The 24892-nt window shown below is 40.6% G+C and overlaps 1 protein-coding gene across 12 annotated transcripts in view; it reads right to left on the reverse strand.

Moving 5' to 3' along the window:
* The window catches only part of Fn1 (fibronectin 1), a 65304-nt gene that overhangs the window by 30248 nt on the left and 10164 nt on the right, over positions 1 to 24892 (reverse strand). For all 12 annotated transcript variants that reach the window (XM_051190423.1, XM_051190431.1, XM_051190426.1 and 9 more), the window contains exons 8-23: positions 24112 to 24291; positions 23346 to 23522; positions 22149 to 22301; positions 21066 to 21194; positions 19857 to 20000; positions 15279 to 15400; positions 12695 to 12872; positions 12318 to 12494; positions 11837 to 11965; positions 11535 to 11624; positions 10702 to 10896; positions 9549 to 9821; positions 7878 to 8144; positions 3594 to 3688; positions 2177 to 2345; positions 1351 to 1437 (exon numbers count right to left, since the gene is read on the reverse strand). In XM_051190423.1, coding sequence (XP_051046380.1) covers positions 1351 to 1437; positions 2177 to 2345; positions 3594 to 3688; positions 7878 to 8144; positions 9549 to 9821; positions 10702 to 10896; positions 11535 to 11624; positions 11837 to 11965; positions 12318 to 12494; positions 12695 to 12872; positions 15279 to 15400; positions 19857 to 20000; positions 21066 to 21194; positions 22149 to 22301; positions 23346 to 23522; positions 24112 to 24291 — 2565 coding nt within the window. The remainder of the gene's footprint in view (positions 1 to 1350; positions 1438 to 2176; positions 2346 to 3593; positions 3689 to 7877; positions 8145 to 9548; positions 9822 to 10701; positions 10897 to 11534; positions 11625 to 11836; positions 11966 to 12317; positions 12495 to 12694; positions 12873 to 15278; positions 15401 to 19856; positions 20001 to 21065; positions 21195 to 22148; positions 22302 to 23345; positions 23523 to 24111; positions 24292 to 24892) is intronic.

Genomic DNA, 24892 nt, shown 5'->3' on the forward strand with positions numbered 1-24892 from the left:
TTTATTCATGTAGAGTGTGTATGTGTGTACACGAATCATTGCATTTCTTTAGTGTGCAAATGCACGGATGTACATGTGCCATTACCTGCCTGTGGAGGTCACAGAACAATTTTCAGGAGTCATTTCCTTCCTTCTATCATGTGACTCCTGGGGGTTAACTCAGACTTGGCAACAAGAACCTATGCCCACTAAGCCATCTCACCGGCCCTAAGTACATTTCAGTATGTGTGAACCCATTTACAGCTTCATTTGCTGGCAGTCTCTCCACCTCTTCCCTTGAGTCAGGGTCTCTCGCTGAACTTGGAGCTAGGCTGGCAGTCAGCAAACCCCAGCAATCTTCTTGCAGGTGCTCACGCAGCCATGCCATGCCCAGCTTCCTGTGTCAGTGCTGAAGATGAACTCCTGTCCTTATGCTTGCATGGCAAGTGCTGTTACATACTGGATGTTACATACTGGAGCTTTCCCTCCAGTCTGCCTCTCTCACATTTTGTAGTGCAATTGATCACATACCCATAGGTTACACATCTGCGTACGGAACTGGCATGGATAAAAACATCTGAAAATAATTTGGGTCTGTACTGTGCATGCACTTTCTTGCTATTGTCCCCTAAATAGTGCAGTAGGACAACTATTTCCATGGCATTGGCAGCATATTGGGCTATAAGCAGTCTACAGTTGGAGTGAAGTACAGGAACAATGTGTAGGTTATATGCAAGCAAAATGCCATTTTATGTAATGGGCTGAGCAGCTGCAAATTTCAAAAGCCTCACCCAGATACCAAGGGATTTGCCAAACTCCGGTGAATAGTCTTTTTAAGATTTATGGTAACTCACACCAGAGAAATTATGTGATATGTATGATCTTAGCCATTTGTCTGGGTTTTTTTTTTTTAATCACTTATTCTTTGTGCATTAGTGTTTTGCCTACATGTATGTCTGTGTGAGGGTGTCAGATCCCCTGGAACTGTAGTTACAGGCAGTTGTGAGCTGCTATGTGGGTGCTGGGAATTGAACCCAGGAGCCGGTGCTCTCAACCGCTGAGCCATTTCTCCAAGCTCAACCATTTCTAATGTATTGAACAAAACCTTGGTTCCATCCAGTCCCCATAATTCTCTGCAGTGTGGACTTTCGTCTTTTCCCCCCACAACCTAGCACCTGATTTCTCTCATTCCTGTGACTTTAGGAAATATGCAAACGTGTTTACATGTCGTGCACACCCTGTGTTTCATGAACCCCCTTATACTGCTGCACCACCGGTGGAGGGCCGAGAAGCTGGCTTCTCTTTTTGTCTGAATGGAATCTGTTTTGGAGAGCTCGTGTACACGTGCCCTCAGATCCATGCAGTGCTCACCTGGGGTGATGCTCCTCTCCCAGGAGACTGTAAGAACTCCAGTGTCAGGGTTTGCCTCCAGGTGCAAGTTCGTTGGTGGAGACAAGGCTACGTAGAGAAGAAAATTAAAGAGTTAAAGTGAGCACAAAACATTTGGTTTGTGAAATATTTCCTTTACTGCCCTTTCTCGATCCTTCTCTCCTTCCTTTTTTTCCCCCTGTCTTCTATCCCTTCCTCTAGGACCATTAATATACAAAGTACAGTATAAAAACACAGTTGTCAGTGACCCTCTGATAGAAGATTGCTTTTTTAAAGATTAATGTGATTATAACACTATTGAAATTGCTTCATCTTTCCCATCTGGAGGACTTTTGACAAGGAAGGGACACTTCTAATGCAGTGGACTACATGATACCAGCTAAACCAGTTGCATCAAATTCTAAAGACACTAATGATTTAAATAGGGGATGGACTCTTCCCCTTGTTCTGCTCAAATAAGCAAGCTGCGATGCTTGTATTAGAATTATTAGAGGAATCTATTTCCTTTGTTTGAGACAAACCCTCACTGTGAAGTCCTGGTTGGCCTAGAACTCACTGTATAGACCAGACTAGCCTCAAACTCTCTGGTATCTGCCTCTTTCTGCCTCCCAAATTTCTGGGATTAGAAGTGTGTATTATGACAACCAGCTCTTTGGCCTTCAACTTTTGGTGTCAGCGAGGCTGGCCTTGAACTCATGATCCTCCTTCTTCACCTCCCAAGCACCAGGATTAAAGGCATGCACCGCCATACCTGGCTTTGATGGTCTCTTTAAATAGTTTCAAAGTTAAAAGAGAAAGTTCTTCTTACGTGTCACTACTCTGTTGACAATTGGTGCATCCTTCTCCTGGCCATCTCTCAGGACCTGGATGGTGTAAGTGTACTCTACGCCTGGAGTCAAACCAGACACAACAATGCTTCCGGAGTCTGAAGTCACTTCTCGGGGTGCTTCGCCTCCCTGGCTTGGTCGTACCCCCAGCTAGATGGAGGAAAGCGAAATCAACATGAAGGATGATTACAGAGCTGCCAAGAGTTTGCAGGTATACGAACACAGTGAGAACTCCCTTAAAAATCCACCCTGTGCTTTTTATTGGATGGGTAACAAGTTGGGGGCTCACTTTAGTTATTCTGCAATTAACTGGAGAATGTCTTCCTTTGGCACTAGGATCGTTTACAATAGAACGTTCCAAAGAGATGTCATTACAGCTGTTTGACAAAGAACCTTCTGGTACATACCAGCAGTGCACAAGGAAGAAATCCCCTAGGCTCTGTCTTCAATGAGTTACTCACATTCAGTTAACTTTCTAGTTAACACCAGCCACTTTGACACTCGGAAATGAAAAACACATTCCCATGAAGAAGTGTGTTCATAACTTCAAAAGCCTAGGTAATATTATCAAACAGTATTCAACTCAGTAGAAATTCTTCACCATCTATGTGGCTTCTAGAACGCTGAGTGGTATTATTAAGGGAAACTAAAAAGGTACATTGGCAGTACTCATAAAGAGCTCCTCTGTTTGGGTAGCATAGTCATCAATACGGATATTTGCATACTAAAAAAAGGAAGTGACCTTCAATCTGTTTTTTTTTTTTTTTTTCTTTTAAACTATCGGGCTTTGATTTCTTGGCATAATAAACATTTCTTTCTTTATCCTTTGAATGCCAAAGGATAGGATTCTTTAAAACGTATTCATTTGTATTCATCACTTCCCTGATATCATCACTTTAAAGAACATGACTCCAGATATCTAAGACGGAGACCTCAATTTTAACTCCTATTAAGAAATTCACCCACGGGGCTTTGAATATGTCGAGAGGAAACTGATTGGGTAAAAATGTGATTTTTGAAGTGACTCTGAGTTTAATTGGTCTCCTCAAATTGGCTTTCGTAAGCTTCTTGACACCCATTTAGAGCAACACATCAAATGAAGTTTTCTTATATTTTTGTTTTCAAAATGGAGTTCCCTGAGGGAAAAGGACAGAAAACAAAACAAAACAACAAGCACTATAGTTCCATGCTGACGGCTTTCTTCCTTTGAAAAACAAGGAATTTAAAAAAAAAAAAAGCCTCCAAGCAGGCAAAGCTTTGCTCTCACAAGGCCCTGTAGTATAATCATAGGGCTTAACAAAACCCAAGTCTCCAGAATGTGGTTGTGGCTGTTTTCCCCATAGGGAGTAGCAAGAGAAAGTACCTTGGGCTATCTCATGAGAATCATCTGTGACTCACCTTGAAGCCAATTCTTGGAGCGGGGGTCCAGGTGATCACGATGGTAGTTTCTGTCACCTCGGTGTTGTAAGATGGAATGGAGCGCGTAGGCTGCACTGCAAAGTAACCAACACAAGGTTCAAAACCCTGGGCTCATAGGTGTTGGCCAGGACTGCAGATTAACGAACATTTTAACCCACTTTGGTCTAACCAGCAAATACACAGAGAATGTGGCCCGGGTTCCCTCATTGCCTGACACAGTGAAATCACTGTCTCATAATCACTAATGTGCAGCATCAAGCCACCCACCCAGGACCTGGTGACAATGGGAAGTGATTCTGCAGGTCCAACATTGGGCTGGGGCTTGAATTTCTGGCAAGGACCTGTCACTCACACGTGAGTAAAACATGGGGCTAGGTGACCTCCAATTAAGTCCCTTTCCATTTCTTGTTTTTTGTGGTCTACTATCTTTTCATCGGCACTAAATCCCTTATAAAATATGCAACTGCTCACTGCAAACGAGTAGTCGTTTTCTTTCTTTATCCTTACGAACAAAGACGAAATTACAGGTGTAATCTAGGGGTAGCTTTGTGCCGAATTATTTCTCACAACAGTGGACAATCACTTTTAGATGCAATTGGAAATCCTGACACTATTAAGACACTTCTAAAGATCCATCCCTCAAACATGTGATGGATCATTCAGAATAATAATGCTACAGGCATTTGATATGTAACAACTGGAAGCAGGAATTACAATGGAGGTATGTTTGGTATCTCTTGGTATGCCTACACAACCATCATTTTCTTAGTGAAAAATACTAATTTTTAAAAACGCACAGGCTAGAGATGAGGTTTTACTCAGCACCCACCCCCCCCCCACTATTTTATTTTTTGTTTTTGTTGAGACAGAGTTTCTCTGTATAGCCCTGGCCATCCTGGAACTCTCTTCTGTAGACTCACAAAGATCCACATGTATCTGCCTCCTGATTAAAAGTGTGTACCACCAATGCCCGGGTATTTTAAAAGATAAAAACTTAAAAGAGACATGTGTACACAGAATTAAGATAAACATCCCCAATCACCTTGCAGGTTTGATTATAAATTTGGATATCTGAGCTGTTAAATTCAAAGGTGTTTGCTAAGTGTGTTAACCGCCCTGTTTATTCTTTCTTCCGTTTTCCAGGCAAGATCTTTTGCTACTGGGATAAACCACACAGAATGCACTTACATATCATGAATGGCCAGTTACCTTCCAGTAATACAAACAAGGATTACTTTCTTGTTTGTTTCTCTTTGTTTAGCCAGGGTCTCAGGCTAGCCTCAAGCTTTCTATGCAGGAGGATGATCTCCTCCTCTCCCCCACTTCCTTGTAATCCGGGAGTGCACCACACTGTAAGTGCTAAAGATCAAACCCAGGAAGGCAAGTACCCTTCCAACTGCCCCAAACATGGATGGAAATGTTTTCAGCTTTCACTCTACTCAGCTCCATGTTTTTGTGTATGACATGAGAACTCAGGTCCAATATTATGATTCTTCCATGTTAATCTTCTCAGTTTGGACTTATTGTCTCATTTTTAACTTTTATTTTAAAATGCGATGTGGAAGTAAAAGTCAAATGTGTATGCACAGACTTACTGAGAGACTGCTGTAGTGATTGAATTGAAGTATTGCACTTACTACCTGCTGTGATCATAGATGGCTCAAAGTATGTTATTTTGATGGCGTTATTTAAGTTGGTGACCTGAAATCATACACTAATTGCCTGATGCCAACTTTTCCAAAATGCCCAAGCTAGTCCTGGGTGACCATTTGTAACTGCCCACAAGAAACACTATAGAATGAATAATCCCTCCCCAGCACTCGGGAAGCAGAGGTAGACAGATCTCTGAGCTCAATGCCAGCCTGGTCTACAAAGCAAGGTCCAGAACAGCCAAGTCTATACAGAGAAGCCATGTCTGGAAAAACAAACAAACAAAAAAACAAACCAAAGCAAACAAACAAAATCAATCCATAATGGTCAATTTCTTTCACCTGAACTAGGTATTTTCGATTGCTAGAGCCAGGCAGCTAAATCTTACTGGGTTTGAGATTATACTCTCTTGCCCAAGCAAACCATTATAAGAAAATCAGTAAACCACAAACCCACAAACTGATGTCAAACAAAGGATGAGCCTGTAAGTATGAATTATGGGTCCTGGCAGGGACTGTTAGGTGAGGAACAATCTGGCTCTTGAGAAATAAAAATTATGCCCTCAATACAGGAAAAGGCTGGGTTATTCTCCCCAGAAATAGCTTATTCTCCCCACTTTACTCAAGATTGTTCTTAAGAATTTAACATGAGATATAGAAGTCACAAAAGTTGTTTCCAAAATTCAGATTTACTAAAGCTCCCAAAACTAAAGTTCATAGGTCCAACTGCTGTTTAAAGCCAAGACTTTGTGGTTCAAATGGACTTGGGTAACCCCATCCTTAAGTTGGTTGATTTAAGTCTGAGCCTAGGTGAGTTTTGGGAAAGTACACTACGTACAATGAAGTACATTAATTAATCTTCAGCTAATACAAACTTTACTATTATTACACCCAGAAGCCATCTATTAAGAGACTATGTAAACTGACACCTTCAAGCTCATTCCCTTGATGGGGACATCTTTTTAAAAAGTGGGTATCTGCAAGAAAAGCAGCCATTAACTGCATGAAAATGGATCTTAGACTATCTTCAAACTAGGCAACATAAAATAACAATTTAAAAGGTCTCTCTATATAGTGCTGGCTTTTCTGGATCTTGCTAATGTAGACCAGGCTGGCCTTGAACTCACAGAGATCTGCCTGCATCTACCCACTGAGTGCTGGGATTAAAGGCATGTGCCACCACACCTGGTTTAGATTACATTTTAATGCTTTTGAGAAGCCATGTTTTAAAATCAAAGACTTATTGAAAGCTCCTGGAAAGCTAGGGGGTCCACGGCAATAAATGCCAAAAGCATGCTGTGTGTGAGGTGCTCCCATAATTCAAAGTGTCAAGTAGAAAATAACAAGCAAGTGTTCCGCAAAAAACAGCCTCATAATTCTTTGTCATGTAAATGGAGTATACTTAGTAGAAAAACAGCTTGTGAATACAGGCCTCTATTGGGGTGTAGCTAAATAAGAAACTTAAGGCCATTTCCTCTAAAATATTGAGTGAAAGGATAACCGTGACCAAAATTTCTTATATTTTTTTTCCTCTCTGTGGAATGTAAAGTTTAGGGAAGAGGATGGAGACCAGGTCTCCTCTCTGTGAAGTTCTGTAGCCTGCAGCAGTCCAGGCTCTCAAAGAAATAATTTGCTTAACCTCTTATTTGCAGATGTCCGTTCAATCCCTGGGTGTTTTTTGTTTATAAAAGTGACAGTCATTTGATGTCCAGAATAATACGATGATACTGATTATATTCTGATTACATTCTGTATGCTAGTATTTAGTCAATATTTTCTTTTTTGTCTGTTTGCATGTATATGTGGTCTACTTGTCCTTGAAGTCTGTGAGCAAGTCACAGGTCAGTATCAAGGAACTTCCTCTATCAGTCTCCACCGTGTGTGTGTGTGTGTGTGTGTGTGTGTGTGTGTGTGTGTGTGTGTTTGAAACAGGGTCTCTCTACAAAGTCCTGACTGTGCTGGAACTCTACGTACACCAGGCTGCTTTGAACTCACAGAGATCAACCTGGCTTTGCCTCCTGAGTGCTAAGATGAAAGTCATGCGCCACCACACCCGGTTTCCACCACGTACATTTTGAAAACCTGAAGTTCCCCACTAGCAAGACTGGCTGCACAGCTCTCCAGATCCTCTTGTCTGTTTCCCAATGCTAGGATTACAAGTGTGCACCACTGAACCTGGCTTTTTATGTCCGTGCTGGGGAATTGAACTTAGGTCCTCACATGTAAGCAGCATGCACTTTATCCACTGAGCCATCTCCCAAGTCCTCCTGTCTCACAGTGTTAGCCCGGGAGGACAGAATGAACTTGGACGTACATGCAAATTCACACACTGCTTCCTTCAGCGAGAAAATCTTGCTTCAAAACATTTATCAGCCCGAGCAAACGCCACGGGGCTGTGAAGCCTATTCTGACAAAGCTGTGGTCCTTATTGTAGACCAGTACCAAGTATCCAAGCATTCACAGACCAGCCACCCCCCGGGATACACTTTCAGTGGCACTGATATAAATAATGCACTATGGGTTTTAAATTAACTCTTAAAGAGTGGAAGGATGCAAAAAGCCAATATAAGAACGTGCAGCTTCACCAAAGAAAGGCATTCGAGTTTCAACTTACGAGTGGTAAAGACTCCAGTGGCTTTCGGGCTCTGCTGGTTGCCTTTCACAGCCACTAGGGTCACTGTGTACTCAGACCCAGGCTGCAGATTCCTCAGGGGATACTTGGAGGCTGAGGGCCCCACATTGTAGTGCTTGGGCTGGCCTCCTCGGGTTAGACCCACAGTCAGTCGGTAGCCTGCTATCCGGGCCCGAGGTGGGGTCCAGGTCACCAGAACTGTTCTGTCACTTTCATTGACAAACTGGAGGTTGGTGGGTGCATCGAGTTCTGAAAAAAACAAAAAACAAAACAAAACAAACAAACAAAAAACAAAATAAACAAGATGAAATGTGTCAAGAAATGTTTAGATCCATAATTATCACGCTGAAACCCTTTATTAAATATTCCATGCTTTCACGCCCCAAGGTTGACACTGAAGTCAGAGCCACATCCCTGGAAACTGAAGCTCTTGGGAACTCGGGGCTGATGCAGGAATTTGCCAAAACTCAGTTATGAGAATTTGCTGACCTTTTTCACTGGCCTGTCTGCCATCTTCAGAAAGGCTAATTTTCCCAGCAAGATTTACCCACCACCCTTGGAAATTTATAGCTACACTATAGTGACAGTTTAAAAAAAAAAAAAAAAAAAGCAAAACAAACACTTTGCAAAACCCACAATTTGCTTTGCGCCAGAAAGTTTAAGATAAGGAGGGTGAGACTCGGAACAAGGAAAGCTTGGTATTGCAGACAATACGCTAATCCTCTGTTGGGGAAATAAACGGCCTCTCTCAGTGACCTGACTGTAACAACTAAAATAGATATTCAGGACCCCAGTCTCACAGTGAGATGGTGGGGGAACTTTTACCACCAGAAGGAATCACATAAATTACCACTTTTCTTTTTGAGGATGATAACTGGGTTTCCCATGGGAAGTTAAAACATCTTTTAAGAACTTTCCAGAGACAGCCAAGTGTAATACAAGAGCATGAACTATGGACTCCAAAAGGCATTTTAGAGGCACTTTTGCCACTTCTTAGACACAGGGCTAAAAAGGACCTTAAGTTTCTTCCCATAGCCAAGAGAAGTGACATTTTCCTTATGATATTTCAACCAAGACTTAAGACCTAATAAGGTTTCGCTGTGGAAGAACTGAACAGATAACTTGGTGCCCACTATCAGGGAATGCTTAGGATTTATTTTTTAAATTATTAACACAATGCACTTAAGGGCTATACTATAGTGGTGGAACATTTTTGATTCCCAGCACCAAGGAAAAAAAAGAGACAGGGAGGGAGGGAGAGAAGGAGGAAGGGAGGAAAGAGAGGAAAGGGAAGGAAAGAGAGAGGGAGGAAGGGAAGAAGGAAGATGGAGAGGCGCTGAAATTGCATCTCCATGTCTCTATTAGCAGTGAAAACTTTTTCTAACTCTCTTAAATGCTCTCCTTCGTACATTCCAGCTGTGTGCACTCCGGAGGTGGTGTGCATGTGGTAGGTGGTGTGCATGTTGGAGTTAACATCCTCGGGACCCTAGTGTCTGTCATTCCACCGTCAACATTCCTTCCAGCTGGATATTTCATACTGCTAAGCTGTGAACCTGGGAGTAAGCAGCGCATTGTAACCGAGTACCCAGTAGAACTGAGGGTGTAGCGCTCGGAAGCAGGGCAAACAGACAGACAGGTAGAAACAGGACATACTGGTGGTCTGCTGTGCAGTCAGAGGCTTGCTTTCCCGGCCCTGGTTCACAGCGAAGACACTGAATTGGTATGTCACCCCAGGGGTCAGCCCAGTGATTTCGGCAAAGGTGTTCCTGCTGATAGGCAGTCTTTGCCCGTGTTCCCCAGGCAGGTTGACAGGGAGGACATCAACTCGGTAGCCAGTCACTGGACTATCAGGAGGTGTCCACATGATGGTGACTTTCACATCTGTCACTTCCACAAACTGGAGGTCCCTGGGTGGCGGAACTTTATCTAGTAGACAAGAGAAATGTGTCATTCCAAATTCCCACTGTAGGTTGTTACTGAAAGTCAACACCATGACCAAAGGGGGTATTTCTTAGGCCCGCTCATTCCTGGTCAATACTGGGTTTGTCCTCTTAATAATAATACAAATACTAATAATAATACTTATTTTGTGTGTAGATATTCATGGTTATTCTAATGCTGGTATCGTTATCTAGTGTTTATAGGTAGTCATTATTTTACAGCATAAAAGCAAGAAGTTGAAATAAATACACAAAAATAAAAAGGCCTTCACTTTAAGTCACCTAAAGAAAAACAGGTGCATTTGTTTAATTGGCTCATTTTATGGTAGTTCTTAGGTGTCTTAGGTAAAAATAAGATGAGATGTTGCCAGTTTTTAGCTAGAAAACCTAATAGTTGTCTTTGGTAAATTCCTTACTAGGGTTGACATTTCAGTATTTAGGTCAGTGGTACTCAACCTGAAGGTGCAGACCCCTTTGGGGTAGAACAACCCTTTCACAGGGTCACCTAAGACCATCAGAAAATGCAAATATTAACGATTTATAACAGTAGCAAAATTAGTTGTGAAATAACAAAAATAATTTTATGTTGGGGGTCCCCACAACATGAGTAATTGTATTAAAGAGTCGCAACTTTAGGAAGCTTGAGAGCTGCTGATTAAGGTGATGGGAATGTTGAAACTGCTGACAGAGAAAAAAATAGCTCACTCTCAAGGACCTGTCACTCATGTGACTTGCACCTCAGTCCTCCCTGGAAGCTAAGGGAATGAATATAATCCATGTAGGCTTTATCTTCCCCTGGAATGTTAGAGCTGCTGTCTGGTCAAGTCCTAAAAGGTCAGACAGCAGAAGTGATGTTTTGAAGTTACCAGATCGTGGGGTGCCAGTAGTCTCTTGTTGGATGAACACAGGTGTGCTCTCTTGGTTTTCCTCCACGGCATAGATGGTGATATTGTACTGCACACCGGGCTGTAGGTCACTGAGGGTGACAGAGTTGGCGGTTTCAGGAAGGTTGAGTTCTGTGCTACTGCCTTCTACTGACGGTGAATAGACAATTCTGTACCCTGCAGGTTTAGGAAAAAAGTGTCTAGATACATGGTCTCTTGAAGCCGAGGCTAGACAAATAACATATCCCTCCTTTCCAGTGGCCCTCTGAACGATTCTTTCAGGGTGTTTCGGGGTTATCATTTCCTATGACAATGAGTAACGAGCAGAGATAAGAACAGTGATACAAATCCTTTAACAATAAATATCCTTGAAGACGGAGATGCTTAATAAATGCCAATTAGTGAAGCCTCGAGGTAAGATTGTGTGCCGATATCTCTTACTGGAGCTGTGGACAGGGAGGCAACTAATGACCTAGGCTAAGCACTGGCTCCACCTTTTGGGACCTTCACTGATGAAGGCAAAGCAGCAAGTTAGCTCCCTCTTCAGCAGTGAACATCAGGTTTTCAGGAACAGTCTACTTCTACAAGCCCTGGAAATTGCTTCAGTGAGCCACAGGGCTGGCTTCACAGGTCATATGTACATGTGTCCAGGTTAGGGATGATAAATGGTTTTGAGGGAAAATAATTCATAATTTGAAGTGACTACACACACACACACACACACACACACACACACACGTAAATGGGAGATTTAAAGGTGATGCCAGTATAGTAGAATTTTCTCCTTCCACATAAGCACAGAAGCCAAAGATGACCTGTAATGGGTGCCTGGGGTCTGCTCCACCGAACGACAATGGAAGTGTCATCAACCTGGTCCACAGTAGGGTCTGGAGGGGCATCAGGTGCTAAGAGAAAGAAGTCAGTCAGTATTGCTACCAGCCCTTGCTTTATAGTGTGAAAAAAAAAAAAACTTCAAAACTTGTTTTTAGTGTCTCATACTGTACACTAGCCCAGAACAGCCTCAGCCTCCCAAACCTGGGATTACACATACATATTGTATTACCCACTACACCCCACGGCAAAAAGAGTCTTTGAACATGGTTTAATGCACACATACCTGTCGTCTGGGATGTAGACAGGATCAAGCTTTGCTTTCCCTCTTCAGATATCTGATAGACATTGACAATGTACTTCCTGCCTGGGAGCAGGTCAGGGATGTTCACGGAAGTGGCTGTGCTTGGAAGATCTTTGAAGTAAAGGGAGAGGTTAGCGGCCAGAGCAAACCAACCTTCCATGGCTTCTAAGAATCTATATTCATGGGGGGAAAGACTAGAAGGAATTGTAGTGAATACCCTGCAGTTCCCAGTGTGTGTGTTCCTTCATTTTCTATTTCTTCCCCTAAAGATGTATAATTTTTTTTTTTTTAAAATACAGTTGTTAAAAATGAGGGTAGTAGCCATGGGTGGAAGGATGATGGGATGGGGGTTGGAAGGAAGATCATTTTTATTTTTATGATCTGGATCCCATTCACACAAGTATGCCCAGTGTCTTTTTATTATCTATTAACCTGCGCTGAGCCAGCCACACATTCTACTCACCAAGGTACTGTGGCTCGTCTCCCTCCTCGCTCAGCTCATACTCCACCCGGAATCCTGACACAGTGTCGGAAGCTGAAACCCACGAGACCACAAAGCTGCTGGCTGTGATTTCAGTTACAGACTCAGAAGTGGCCACAACGGGAGAAAAGGGCGCAGTCTCTCCTGTCACTGTGTTGCCTAGGGAAAGGGAACGCAAGCCGGTTTGGTTATCTAGAATGCTTACCCTCTCTGAGCTCGGAGGATGTGAAAGGGAAAATGCAAGTGCCGTTCACAAAAGGAAGAAGCTGAGAAAGAGAGACGTTTCTGTACGGAGCCCATGTGTGAGCGATGGACACAGCCCCACGTATGGCACAGCCCCGGTGGTACTGGATACTTACTGGTCACAGGTGTGCTGGCACTGGTGGTGAAGTCAAAACGTGTTACTTCTCTGTGCCCGTACTGCTGGATGCTGATGAGCTGACCCTCATAGATCACACCTGGGGTCAGGCCTTTGATGGTATAGGAATTGAGGTGGCCTGGAATGGTGGCTTCCTTCCAGCGGCCCACAGAGGTTTTCTGACAATTTAAGAAGAACACACGGCACAAGTGTGGATGAGGATAAACATTCCAAGGTGGTGGTCAGTAAGGTTATAGCGTAAAGCTCCATTTTGGAAGAAAATGGCAGGAAACACTATTCTGAAGGGCCTCTACTGAGTTTGTGGACGTTAATTAATCACTAGGCCAAGTAGCTTCGTATCATGTTGCCCAAGGTGTTTTGCTTGTTTCTCCCACTAATCTTCATCTCCCTGCCAGAAGTGACCAGCACCACTACTCCCACTGTATAGGTGGAGAAACGGTTAAATGATGTTGTTCACAGAGTCACACAGCGGAGGGAGGTGCTGAATACCTTCCTGATGGCCAATTATTGGATAATTTAATACCAGCATCCTCAATTCAGCCTCTCTCAACTTTTCCAGTAAGCCAAGACCCATTTCTCTCTGAAGTGAGGGAAGGCCACACACTCTATCTTTCAACTTGGTGGGATACAGTTCAAGTTTTTGTTTTACAGTCACTGGAAAGCATAATATTGCCTTGACTCAGATCCTGGGGCCATCACAAACAAGATTCAACTTGTCTGGTTGTGTGACTCATCCTTGGAAATGAACAACCCATCAAGAGTGGTTAGCCAACTTTGGGAAAGACTGCAGAAGAATATAATTCAGTTTATTTAATCTTTTCCCTCCGGTTTACATTCTTATATCCTGTCCAGCTTCATTAATATGTCATGGACCACAAAACTCACTGCAATAGATTGTGTGGAGAAAAAACACCCAGACTTCAAACAAGAAGGCCTTTTAAGTGTAAATATTCTAAAGCGGTTTAAATATCAAATACATGTTTAATGCCCAGAGATTAAAAAAAAAATGCTATCCAATCAAGTTTGTACATACTTCAAATGTTCTAGTGCCAGTTTATATTTTGAAGATAAATGAAAGTGATCCAAGTACTCTTTAAATTTAAGTTTTAGCTCAAATATACTGAAAGAAAGTGAAATTAACCCATATGTTAGTTTAAAAATTAGCAAAAAAAAACTTTTATACAGTGTAAGCTTTCTTGGCCATCTGAAGAAAATAGCAGAATGTAAACTCTCAGATTGCCTACATAAAAACAAAACCAAAAAAAAAAAAAAAAAAAAAAAAAAAAAACCCAAACAAGAATTCTTCCTTAAAATTTCAAAGAGACCCATGGGTGTGGCTCAGTTGATAGAGTGCTGGCTTGGTATGGTCAGAGGGTCAGAGGCTTGCGTTCAACCTCTGGCTCCACATAAAGTGAGGGAGATAAACCACACCTGTTCTCTAGCACTCAACAGGTAGATCTTCAGCTATATAAGAAATATGAAACAAGTCTTGGCCCAATGAGACATGTCTCAAAACAAAACACAGCAAAACCCAAACCAGAAAAAATACTCAAAGAATTTAATCCAATGTGAAGATGTCTTTAACTCAATATATATTTCATACCTATCTGTAAATGTCCCTTTTATAGTGGCTTTGCCAAACACTTCAAAATTAAAGTCAAAGCAAATAAAAATGGTGATAGAGTGAAAAGAGAGATGGGAGATTGTGAAGAGGAAAAAAAAGCATCGAGGATTGGCAGACATTGCCAGATGTTAAGTTGGTGGCCGACTACTCAGGACTATGAACAACACAGTGCAAGTGAAGAAAAAGAATGATCTCAACAGCATGGATTGTCCCCAAAGAGTTTAAGTTCAGCTGCATGAGTTCATGTCAGAAGTCAAATGTTTTTTGTAGAAATGGATTATTTACACTTGGACAGATTTAAGTTTAGAAAGTATATTTTTCTCCTTTGAAAAAAACAGCACTTTTCAAATTATGTCAGGAACTTTGGAGAGGATAGGTCTGAGAGGAAAAGAGACATCAAAGTTTAATAGACTAATAACCTTCTTAAGTGTGGTTTCAGCATCTAGAGAAAACTCCAGGGTACATTTCCTTTCAGAAAACAACTATAATCCCTTCCCTGCTCCTCCTTTCTCTCATGACTTCATTCCCTTTTGTCTAATAACTTTAGAGGACCAAAGTCCAGTTGACTTGAGTCAAAAGAATGACATCCATTCAGCTGGCTTTCAAACTCTGAAAATAATTTGAAAATGCAATCTTAACCTTTAACGCAGTTGCAAAGCATACCAAAATCTCAAATTTTCTTTCCACATTGTATGAGAATATGACTCTTAAGACTTTTCTAACACCAAGTCCTAATTTCTTCTGGACATTAAAAGGAATCTGAAATCGACATGCTGATTTAGCTGACCACAGATTGGCTAGATACCAAGAAAATATAAATACTATCTGACAAGGGACCAGGTCCGTTGACTCAGAAACAGAAACAAACCCACCAAGAACCACATCCTAACCCAGGAAAGTCAGAAGTTCGAACCCAAGGCTTCTTAGCTAAAATACTCACAGGTCTCCACCTGAGAATGTACTTGGTGATATGAGATGGCTCCGGTGCATTCCACTGGATGGGGTGGGAATTGGGCTGGCTGGGTGTCTCTGTGATAATTACTTGGACAGGACCAGATGTGCCTGAAAATGAAAAATGTGTGATTTCTTTATCTTGTGTATTCTTAAAGTTTATTATATATGGATATCCATCCTGAAAGACTGCTTGCTTCTCAGAAAATATGGACATAATGAAAATGATTGCATTTAGAAAACTTTTTACATAGTGACTTTAGAAACAGGTCTGATTTTACCTGATAAATTATTGCCTTTTCCATAAGAAACACAATTGGATTTTTTTCTCAAATAAATAAAAATAAAAACTACTCCAATGTCTCACAGCTTGCTTTCAAGTAAGAATCGAGAAACAATTGTGAAATTTCTATGACATGAGTAATATAGTTCAGTATGTAGACATCATATGTGATTTTACTCAGGCTCTTTTAAGACAAACTGAACCGTGGAAGCTTTGAACACAGAGGGATCTACTAAGAAGGAAGCAAAATTCCCAAGGCCGCATGACATGATGGAAAGCAAACATTTCTAAATGGGGTTGAATCCTGGACAAACAGACAAAGGTAATAATTAAAGACCTGGATCCATTTCCCCATCCGGCTAAGCCTTCTCTCCATTTGGAAAAAGAGATCTAGTTTTCCTTTTACTTAAGAACTATATATACTCTAAGATCACTGTGGGTTAAGTTGTTAAGAGATCAAGCTTTTTGTTTTGCTTTGTTTTTTAAAGCAAATTACCAAGTGAAATAACATTTGGAAGCATACACTGAAAATTCAGTATTTTCACATCTTGATATGAATGTTACTAACAAAATTTAGGATAGATTCAGTTCTTTTGTATGAAAAATAAAAGACATATTTTTTAATATAGTAGATTCCCTTCAGGATAATAACAAAATTTTGTTGAAAAAAATGTTTACAGAATGGAAATTTAACTTCTCTATTCTCTACTGTTGGTCAAAGGTCATCTGTACAAAGTCCTTATAAAATTTAGAGTAAGACTTTCTCACTGATGTTCTATGAAACAGAACAAAGTTCTACATGTTAAAGTACTCTACACTATTAGCTGTTTTCTGGATGCTCTAGAAGAAAAAATATATATATTGACTTTCAGATTTAATTGTTTTCAAAGAATTTAGAAGCTAAGACCATAAAGTTGTTTTTAGCAGAACCAATATGTAACTTACATACTTGTGTGACCTCCAAAACTTTTAGAATAACCTACTCATTTCCACACTGGGAATAATTCAGTTTGTTGAAGACTAACAAATATTCATTGAATCTTAATTTTACTTAATGTCACAGGTTGGTCATTTGATCAAATTAACAAAAGTCATTTCTATGGCCTTCCAAGCATGAAGAGCCTCCCAAATGCAAATATATTAAAAAACAAATTTTCCAACACTGCTTAAAGAGGTTCCATAGAAATCAGTAAAAAAGAGACGTTTGTCCATATGTGATTTGTGACAATCTGCATTAGGTAGAGACATTTCACATGCATTTTATTCAATAGTGAATTTGAAGTGAGAAAATATGTGATGACTAAGTCTTCCTGATAAGTAAGTCTATTAAGACAATGAAAATGACATTTACTGCCCACGAAAATCTGCTCCCATACACAAGGATGATGGGAGGAAGATGAAAAAGGAAGGGAATGAAGGATGGTTGTCATGGTTAACCCAAGGGAGGCAGAGCTACTGAAGCTTTCTTTTCTCAGACTTCCAGCACAGGTCTGGAATTCTAATATTTTTAATTTAAATGTAATTTCTGAAATGCCCTTGTGGGTGAGGTACATGTATGTGAATATAGGTGCTGACAGAGGACAGAAAAGTGAGATCCCCGGATGGGAGTTACAGCATTGTACTGTGCAGTGTGAGCACTGGGAATTGAAGAGTTATGCACTCTCAACCACTGAGCTATCCTGCTCTCCAGCCCCATAAACTCATAACATGGTCCACCTTTAAGGGGCTGCCCTAAACAGCAAATCGGATTCAGAGCATTTTTGTCAATGAATGCAAAAAAAAAAAAAAAAAAAAACAGTTATTTTTTTAGGTCAATTAAATTCTGGCTCATCCCTACACTGTACACTACCACATATGATTCAGAAACGGGAAAGTTAAGAGCCTGGCTACCATTTATACTATTAAGATTGAAATGTTTTTGTAATCCTTTTGATACTGGTTGGTTTGTGTGATTCCACCCCAGTGAACCTTTCTGGCATCTATGAACAATTCCCACTGTGAAATCTTCACTTGTAGGATGACATGTTATGCACTCTCAAAATCAGTTGAAAATAAGGTCAGAATGAGTGATTTCCGATAATGGTGACCCTGAAGTAGTTAAACATTCATGGTGTTTTCTTTTTTTACTGGAACCTTTTTTTTTTTTTTTTTTTTTTTTTTTTTCTCTACTTAATTTGCTGAGAGCTGTGCTTTTCTAGTTGCTTATTGACAAACCAAATTCCTGTTATCTTTTGTTAGTTTGAACAACTCTACCCACTCAGTAGGAAGAGCAAACAGGGCAAGGCTCAGACACAATCTTTCAGCAATCTGCGGGTTTTTTTTTTTTTTTTTTTTTTTTTTTTTTTTTAATGATTCCTACATTTTCAGAGCCTCACTGGCCCCAGGCATGAACCACTGAGCAAAGCTGACATGGAGATAACCCCACATGGTGTCTAAGGTCAAGCACTCATCTCTGTACCCTGAAATCTCTTCTATGTTCAATAGGCTTTTGAAGTTGCCCCTTTTAGAGACTAGGAACAAAGTCAGCAGGTATAACTCCAACTAGGTGATTCTTTCCCAACCAACTGGGCTACCTCAATGCTGCCAGGAAGACTATGTGGGTGGGCTTATTTTAAAAGAAAAGGTCTCAAAAGAAACAAATTTCAAAAAATCGCCCTGCCAGAACCAGCTGAAAACACCAAATTAAGCTATCCTTGGATTATATCATTTAAACCAACCCTCCTAAGTATGCATTTTCTGACTTTATAGCATATGTGTAATCAGATTTTAAGCTGTATTAAATTGACCATGTACATAGTAGAGCACACCTATAATCCCAGCACTTAGGAGATGGTGACTGGAGAATCAGGAGTTCAAGATTCTCATGGCTACATAACATGTTTGAAGCAAGCCTGTGATGGATGAGACGCAAAAAAGCAAAACAAAGCAGTAACATTAAATTTTAAAAACTGTTAAATGACTCAAACCTAAATCCAACTAGAAATACATGTTAAGAGATGGCAGTCACAAATGCGTGAAAGCAGTCACCTACCCTAGCCCTGAAAATGGCTAAGGGATGGACAGAGGAGGATGTTCCCAGATCACAAGAACAAAGCATGAGTGCTTCGGGATGGCTTCCTGTTAGTGTGAGGCACAGGAAGGAATTTTAAAGGAGTCTCCTTTTGCACAGATGAGAGGAAAGAATGAAGCTGACTAGTGTCTCTCACAGCAGTCAGAGCTAGGATGCAAAGCTTGCTCACAGGCTAGCATTGCCTTTGGCTCCCATAGGCGGTGACTCTCTTATGCAGATTAATTTAATCTGAACTTTCAGTCTTAACTCTTATGGAGCTAACTTATTACCATAATTGCTATTACGTGCAGATTGTTATCTTATCCCAAATCTTTTTGTTTCTGAATACAGGCCATGTTTCATGTCTAAAATAAGTGCCAGCAAGACAGCTCAGTGGAAGGTGCTGCCACACACAAGCCTGCAGACACGAGTCTGATTCCCAGAAAGGTGAAGAGAGAACGTCACAAAGTTGTCTCTGACCTTCACCTGTATGCCATGGCACACTGCCTTTGCCACACATACTCAGAGGATAAGAACAAAGTAAAATAAATAATAATCAGTGGATATCTAGGAGACTTTGCTGAAATGGTCACTATCACAAATTCAATGTCTCATAATCATTCAATGATTTTAAATATGTTTTTTCTCAAAATTAATAAACACCTACAGCTGGGCATGACAACAAATCAGCAATAAATATTTTGGGGTACTTGAACTGTGTGGGTGGAGTTGACCAAGTTACTCAACTCTTGGCTCCAGATACTTGGCTCCACACTGCATCTTATAATTTAATATAAAGAAAGGTTAAAGATGGCAGTGAACAAATTTATAGCTCACGTTGTGCTTCCTAGCCTCTATCTATGTGACTTCTCCTTTAGAAATAGAATGTAAAACTCCTTTTTACTTCCAGAGCACTGTATGTTTTCTATTTACACACACACACACACACACACAGAGAGGCATGTGCACACATAGGAATGAGATAAAATTAAATGCAATGTTTTCACCAGTGGAATGTTCTACACTGTAAACGGTAGCATGCACGTTTTCATAGCCTCTGGTGCTTTCTACCTGATGAAAGGTGAAGAGAGGAAAATAAGTAAAAAAATATTGGAGAGTACTATAAAAAGAATAGTATAGAAAAAGCCCCCCAATTTGGGCTTCCGATTATTAGTGAAGACTGGTGCTATCATGTTATCATGACCAAGGGTCACGTCAATCTCAGACCTGCTTACCTGGGTAGGTCTGCAGAGGTTGACAATGCCACTCCCCAATGCCACGACCATAGCAATAGCACTGGTATCTGACACCATGCACAAACTTCTCCCAGGAATCACCAATCTGGTAAAATGTCCGGGTCTCTGAATCTTGGCACTGGTCTAGAATATATGCAAGGAAAAGATTAAAACAGCCCTAAATACTTCATTGTAGTATGATAAAATGTAGTCTTAAAATATGAAAAAACCCTTGCAATTCTCCTTACAAATACAGGTAAAATAATAGTTGTACACGTATAGGTGTATGTGGTATTGTGTATGTGTGTGATGTATACACATGTGCATGTGAGTGTATGAGCATGTGTGTGGAGTCATTTCCTCAACCCCAAAATAAAATTTTGTTCAAATAATTTACCTTAAAGGAAAATTAGTAGTAAAAACTAAAATGTATTGGAAAGGAAGGAAATTTAACTTTTTTCTAAAAGGGAAACATTGCTAAATTTAAAATGTAAAGATTAAAATTTCAGTAGATAGTCATAATCTGAATATTATTTTTTAAAAATTATATATCAATTAAAAATTCTAAATTTGCAATGATTTCATTTTATATACCTCTTCAAACTTCAGGAGCTAGTTTTTGTATTAATAAGCTAAATTTTAAATATGAACAGCTTCTAAGCAAGTCTCTTGGGATTCTCAGCTTTTCAATCTCAGGTCAAACAAACTGCTGGGATCAATTTGTTGTCTCACTTAAGCAACCTGACTCCTTTAGTAAAGGAATATGGATTGATTATCTTAAACTTTGGATTTTTGGAATAGGGCTATTTCTAAGGTTGAACATTCACTGTTAGTTAGCACAGGCCTATCTATTATACAGAAAGCCAAAAAATGGAGTATTTTGAAGGGAGGTATTTATTGGCTTAGCCCTTTACCCACGTTTGCGGAAACATAAAAGTAAGTTCCTTTTTATGACTCAGAACCAAAAAAGCTAACTTCACTCAACCAAAGATAAGAGACACTTGTCACCAAACTGAGCAACAACAAAAAAGCTGAGTGGCAAAACAGATTGCATGCCGGCTCATGATGAGAAGAACGCTAAGTTCTCTACAGATCATTGAGTTGGGTGTGGAGGGAATACAATCTGGTAACACCAAATAGCTGTCCTTACCCACAACTGGCTAACGATGCTCTTTGGTGAAAACCATCCAGTCACAGGCAGCCACTTACCAATAGGATCACACTTCCATCTGCCCCGGCCCTGACCAAAGCAGGTACAGTTCAGCATATGTCCCTCTTCGTGACGCTTGTGGAATGTGTCATTCACATTGTAAGTGATGTCATCAACGATGCACTGGTCTGTTCAGGGAACAGTTAGACAGGTAGTGAACTTTAACTAATGAAATATAAGAAATAATACTTTTTCAAAGCATTAGATTTGACTGCTGAATTAACCTGCTAAAATAGCTGTTCTACTGGAATAGAAGAAGTTTTCTTTATGCTTAATGACATAACGTTTACTCCAGTTTTATTCCATCTAATAGATTTATAATTGTCACGGGTTACAGAGTCCATTAATCTACAAGGCCTGGTAAACTATAGCTTCCTGTGAAGAAACTAGTTTTTCAGCAAGTGCATGCCTTAGTTCCTCTCACATTCTCATTTAGGTGATGATTTTATTTAAATTTTTATTGTTATCATAAGATGAGTAGAGAAATTTGTTCAGCATATACTATATTGTATATTGTGGTTTGGTTTTTGGAATGGAGAGGAGGGTGTGTTGGTTGTCTAACTTGACACAAACCTAGACATATCTGGGATGAGAGAATCTCAACTGAGAAAATGCCTGTAGGCTGCGGGGTAGTAGAATTGCACATCTTTAATCCCAAAACTTGGGAGGCAGAGGCAGGTGGATCTCTGTGAGTTCTAGGCAGCCTAGTCTACAAAGTGAGTTCCAGAACTACCAGGGCTACACAGAAAAACTCCTCACTGCCAAAAAGAAGGGGGGAAGAAATGAAATGATCTTATCTTCTCTAGACATAAACACAGGCATAGTCTAGAGCTAAAATGATCAAATGCTGACTCTCCCCTAGGAACTCATCCTTCTGGCTCAACCTAAGTACTTACATTCTGGGACTGTTTCCAGAACCCTAGAGCTAACTAAATTCTCTTGCCAGCTTTTTTCAACCTGCTGCTGGAAACAAGAATCTTCTCCAGCACAGCCTGGCACTACAGGCTTCCTTCTCTGCTTTTGGTCGGTACAAGTTTTCAACCAGTCTCTCTGTACCCTTGCTCATCAATACACCAGCATACCTCGGAGCTGAGAGTAGGGGATGCAGGCCCATTCTCCACGACCGTTACCAACACATGTGCACCTCATCATGTGGCCCAAATCATGCTGCTTATCCCACTGATCCCCAATGCGATACATGACCCCTTCATTGGTTGTGCAGATTTCCTCATGAGCTGTTTGGAAATGGATCGAGAAATACTTGATAAATGACCACACGATACAAATGGCATGCATAGGAAGTGATGGGTCTTGTTTGATGATTCTAAGGATTCTCATTTGGGAAGAAGACATGCATGGGTGAAAGTAGAGAGTTTTGAACTCTCCAGGAAAGAACTAGTCCCTAGGGGACTTGAGAGAAATAACAGAAGTGCTGGAGAATGTTAGACTAGGGAAATTTTGTATACTCATTCAACCGAGTCTCATTGTCTAGAAGGCTAGATTTCATACAGCCTTGTGACTTCACCTATTGCAGCTCACTCCAGTTCAAAGGAAAACTGAACATAAATAAAATCCCACAGGAAAGTGATTTTCCCTCTTAAACCCAACATCATCTTTTCCTGAAATGAGAAAAACTAAGCATCAATCGTTTCCTTGTCTCTGACCATGCATGACTACATGACACTCAGGTTCCTGGTTCCACAACTGGAAAATCAAATGCCTTCTACAGGACTCTCAAAACTTAAAAGCAAAATAACCAGTACCCAAATCCTCTTTCTTTATTTAGGCAAACTAGGGACCGTTCTATATCTGTCAGAAAACAATCTGACTTACTTTGATCACTTTGGTTCTTAGTAACTGTGATATCAATTCAAGCAGCCATGTGTCAATAACTGTTAGTCTGTGACAATGGGTCAGATTGTTCACAAGATACATTCTTGTGAATTTATGCTGAAGACTTGTAGAATTTTAAAAGTATTTGGTGTTGTGTTTAGTTCTTGACATTTAATCTGGTCAATGGGATTTTAAAAGCATATCAATAATCATTGCTATTGATGATCTTATCAACTTGAAAACACAAGATATAATATATACATATATTATAATATATATACATATATATATACATATATATACATATATATATATATATATATATATATAGAGAGAGAGAGAGAGAGAGAGAGTGTTTGTGCACACGCATCATACTCTTCCAAATTGCCTTAGGGAGAAAAGAAGGAATCAACAGGCTGCTAGGACTACACTGGGCTTCATCTTACCAGCCATAGGGCAGAATCCAAACTTCTGGTCAACGTCATAGTTGTGGGTTGTTCCACACCATTTCATGTTGTCCCTCCTGCCCTCAGAAGTACAGTCAGTGTAATTTCGGTTGTTGTATAGGAAGGGGAAGTGGCACAAGGCACCATTGGAATTTCCGCCTCGCGTCTGAACCAAAACTGCCAGGGACAACACACAAACGGGAAAATTACAGCTGAGCTTTGGTGTGTACAGCAAGGATAGACTACCAAAGGCTTAGACAGAGCCAGGTTCCGGCTGCTGATTCCCAGAGGGCCTATCACAGAAGAAAAGATATCTGATAATACAGTCCTAAGCTCCTTAGTGGATTTTCATCTTCACTTCCAAAATAGATTTAAATCTCACGTTCTCTCGTCTTCTCAGCCAAGAAGGAAAGGAGATTAAATGATAGCTTTGTGTAAAATATGGCTCTAAACAGAAGATAAGTAGAGGCGCCCTTGACATTTATCCTGTGTGTTCATCGGCTCTGTGGGATCATTCACTGATTTCAACACTCGAGTGTCTTTAATCACATCATAATCCCTATGTGTCAAAATAATCAAACCGTGGGGCTTTATTCCTTGGTGTCATTTCCCCAGTGGTGCTAAGGGACATGGAAAAGGGCCTCTGCTGTGGAATTAGCTGTCTCTGGATCCAAACAGATCAAAACAGTGTTTCTTATGCAGCCTCACAATTGATGATTGACTGTTGGCTTCTCCTCCCTGCTCTGGTTTCTCCCAGGACACTCACCGGCATGGTCTGTACAGAAAGAATACTTCTGGTCTTGCTCATAATTTGAAGTTGTGCTGCACCACAGGTGTCCATCCTGCCGTCCTTCTGTGGTGCAGGAGTAGAAGGTCCTACCGTTGTAGGTGAATGGGAGGACACAGGGCTCCCCGTTTGAATTGCCACCGTAAGTCTGGGTCACAGCTACAATCATAACCAGGAGTCTCGGTCAGTATAGTTGTTTCCCATTCCCACCCCGACTCACCCCAGTGGTGGCAAATTTCTAATTTAAATGGAAGTTGAGCTTGTGCCACTAAAGAAACAAAGCGAGAGTCACCTGGTACATGGCAATCAAAATGTATTATTATTTAGGATAGAGCCACAGGCCAGAGTGCCTGTCAATGTCCCTGGGAGCCACCTCTGCTGCTGTGACTCAGTTTCTCCATTTGGAACGCTTTATTAATTATGGTTCAAAGATGGCAGAGAGAGAGTTATGGTTATTAGTCGTGTCAGAAGAAATAGCTTACAAGGCTATTCTGGGGTGGGGGTGGGAACTAAAAGACAGATGTTCTTGTGACCCAGAAGAGGCCATGAGTTGTTGAAAGACATCTATAATTCCAAATTCAAATCTCAAAGTACAGATCAGTAGCTATTCAGAAAACCAGTGCTCTTCCAGCAGTCACTTCTGACAAATGCAGGGAACACAAAGCAGTTTAATCCTCATCATAGGAAAATACACACAAAGTAAAAAGACTGGAAGAAAACCACTATGATTTTTATCCTGGTTTTATTGTTTTACCTTTTT

The sequence above is a fragment of the Phodopus roborovskii genome, unplaced genomic scaffold, assembly GCF_943737965.1.
Source record: "Phodopus roborovskii unplaced genomic scaffold, PHOROB, whole genome shotgun sequence".
In the NCBI taxonomy this organism is placed as follows: domain Eukaryota; kingdom Metazoa; phylum Chordata; class Mammalia; order Rodentia; family Cricetidae; genus Phodopus; species Phodopus roborovskii.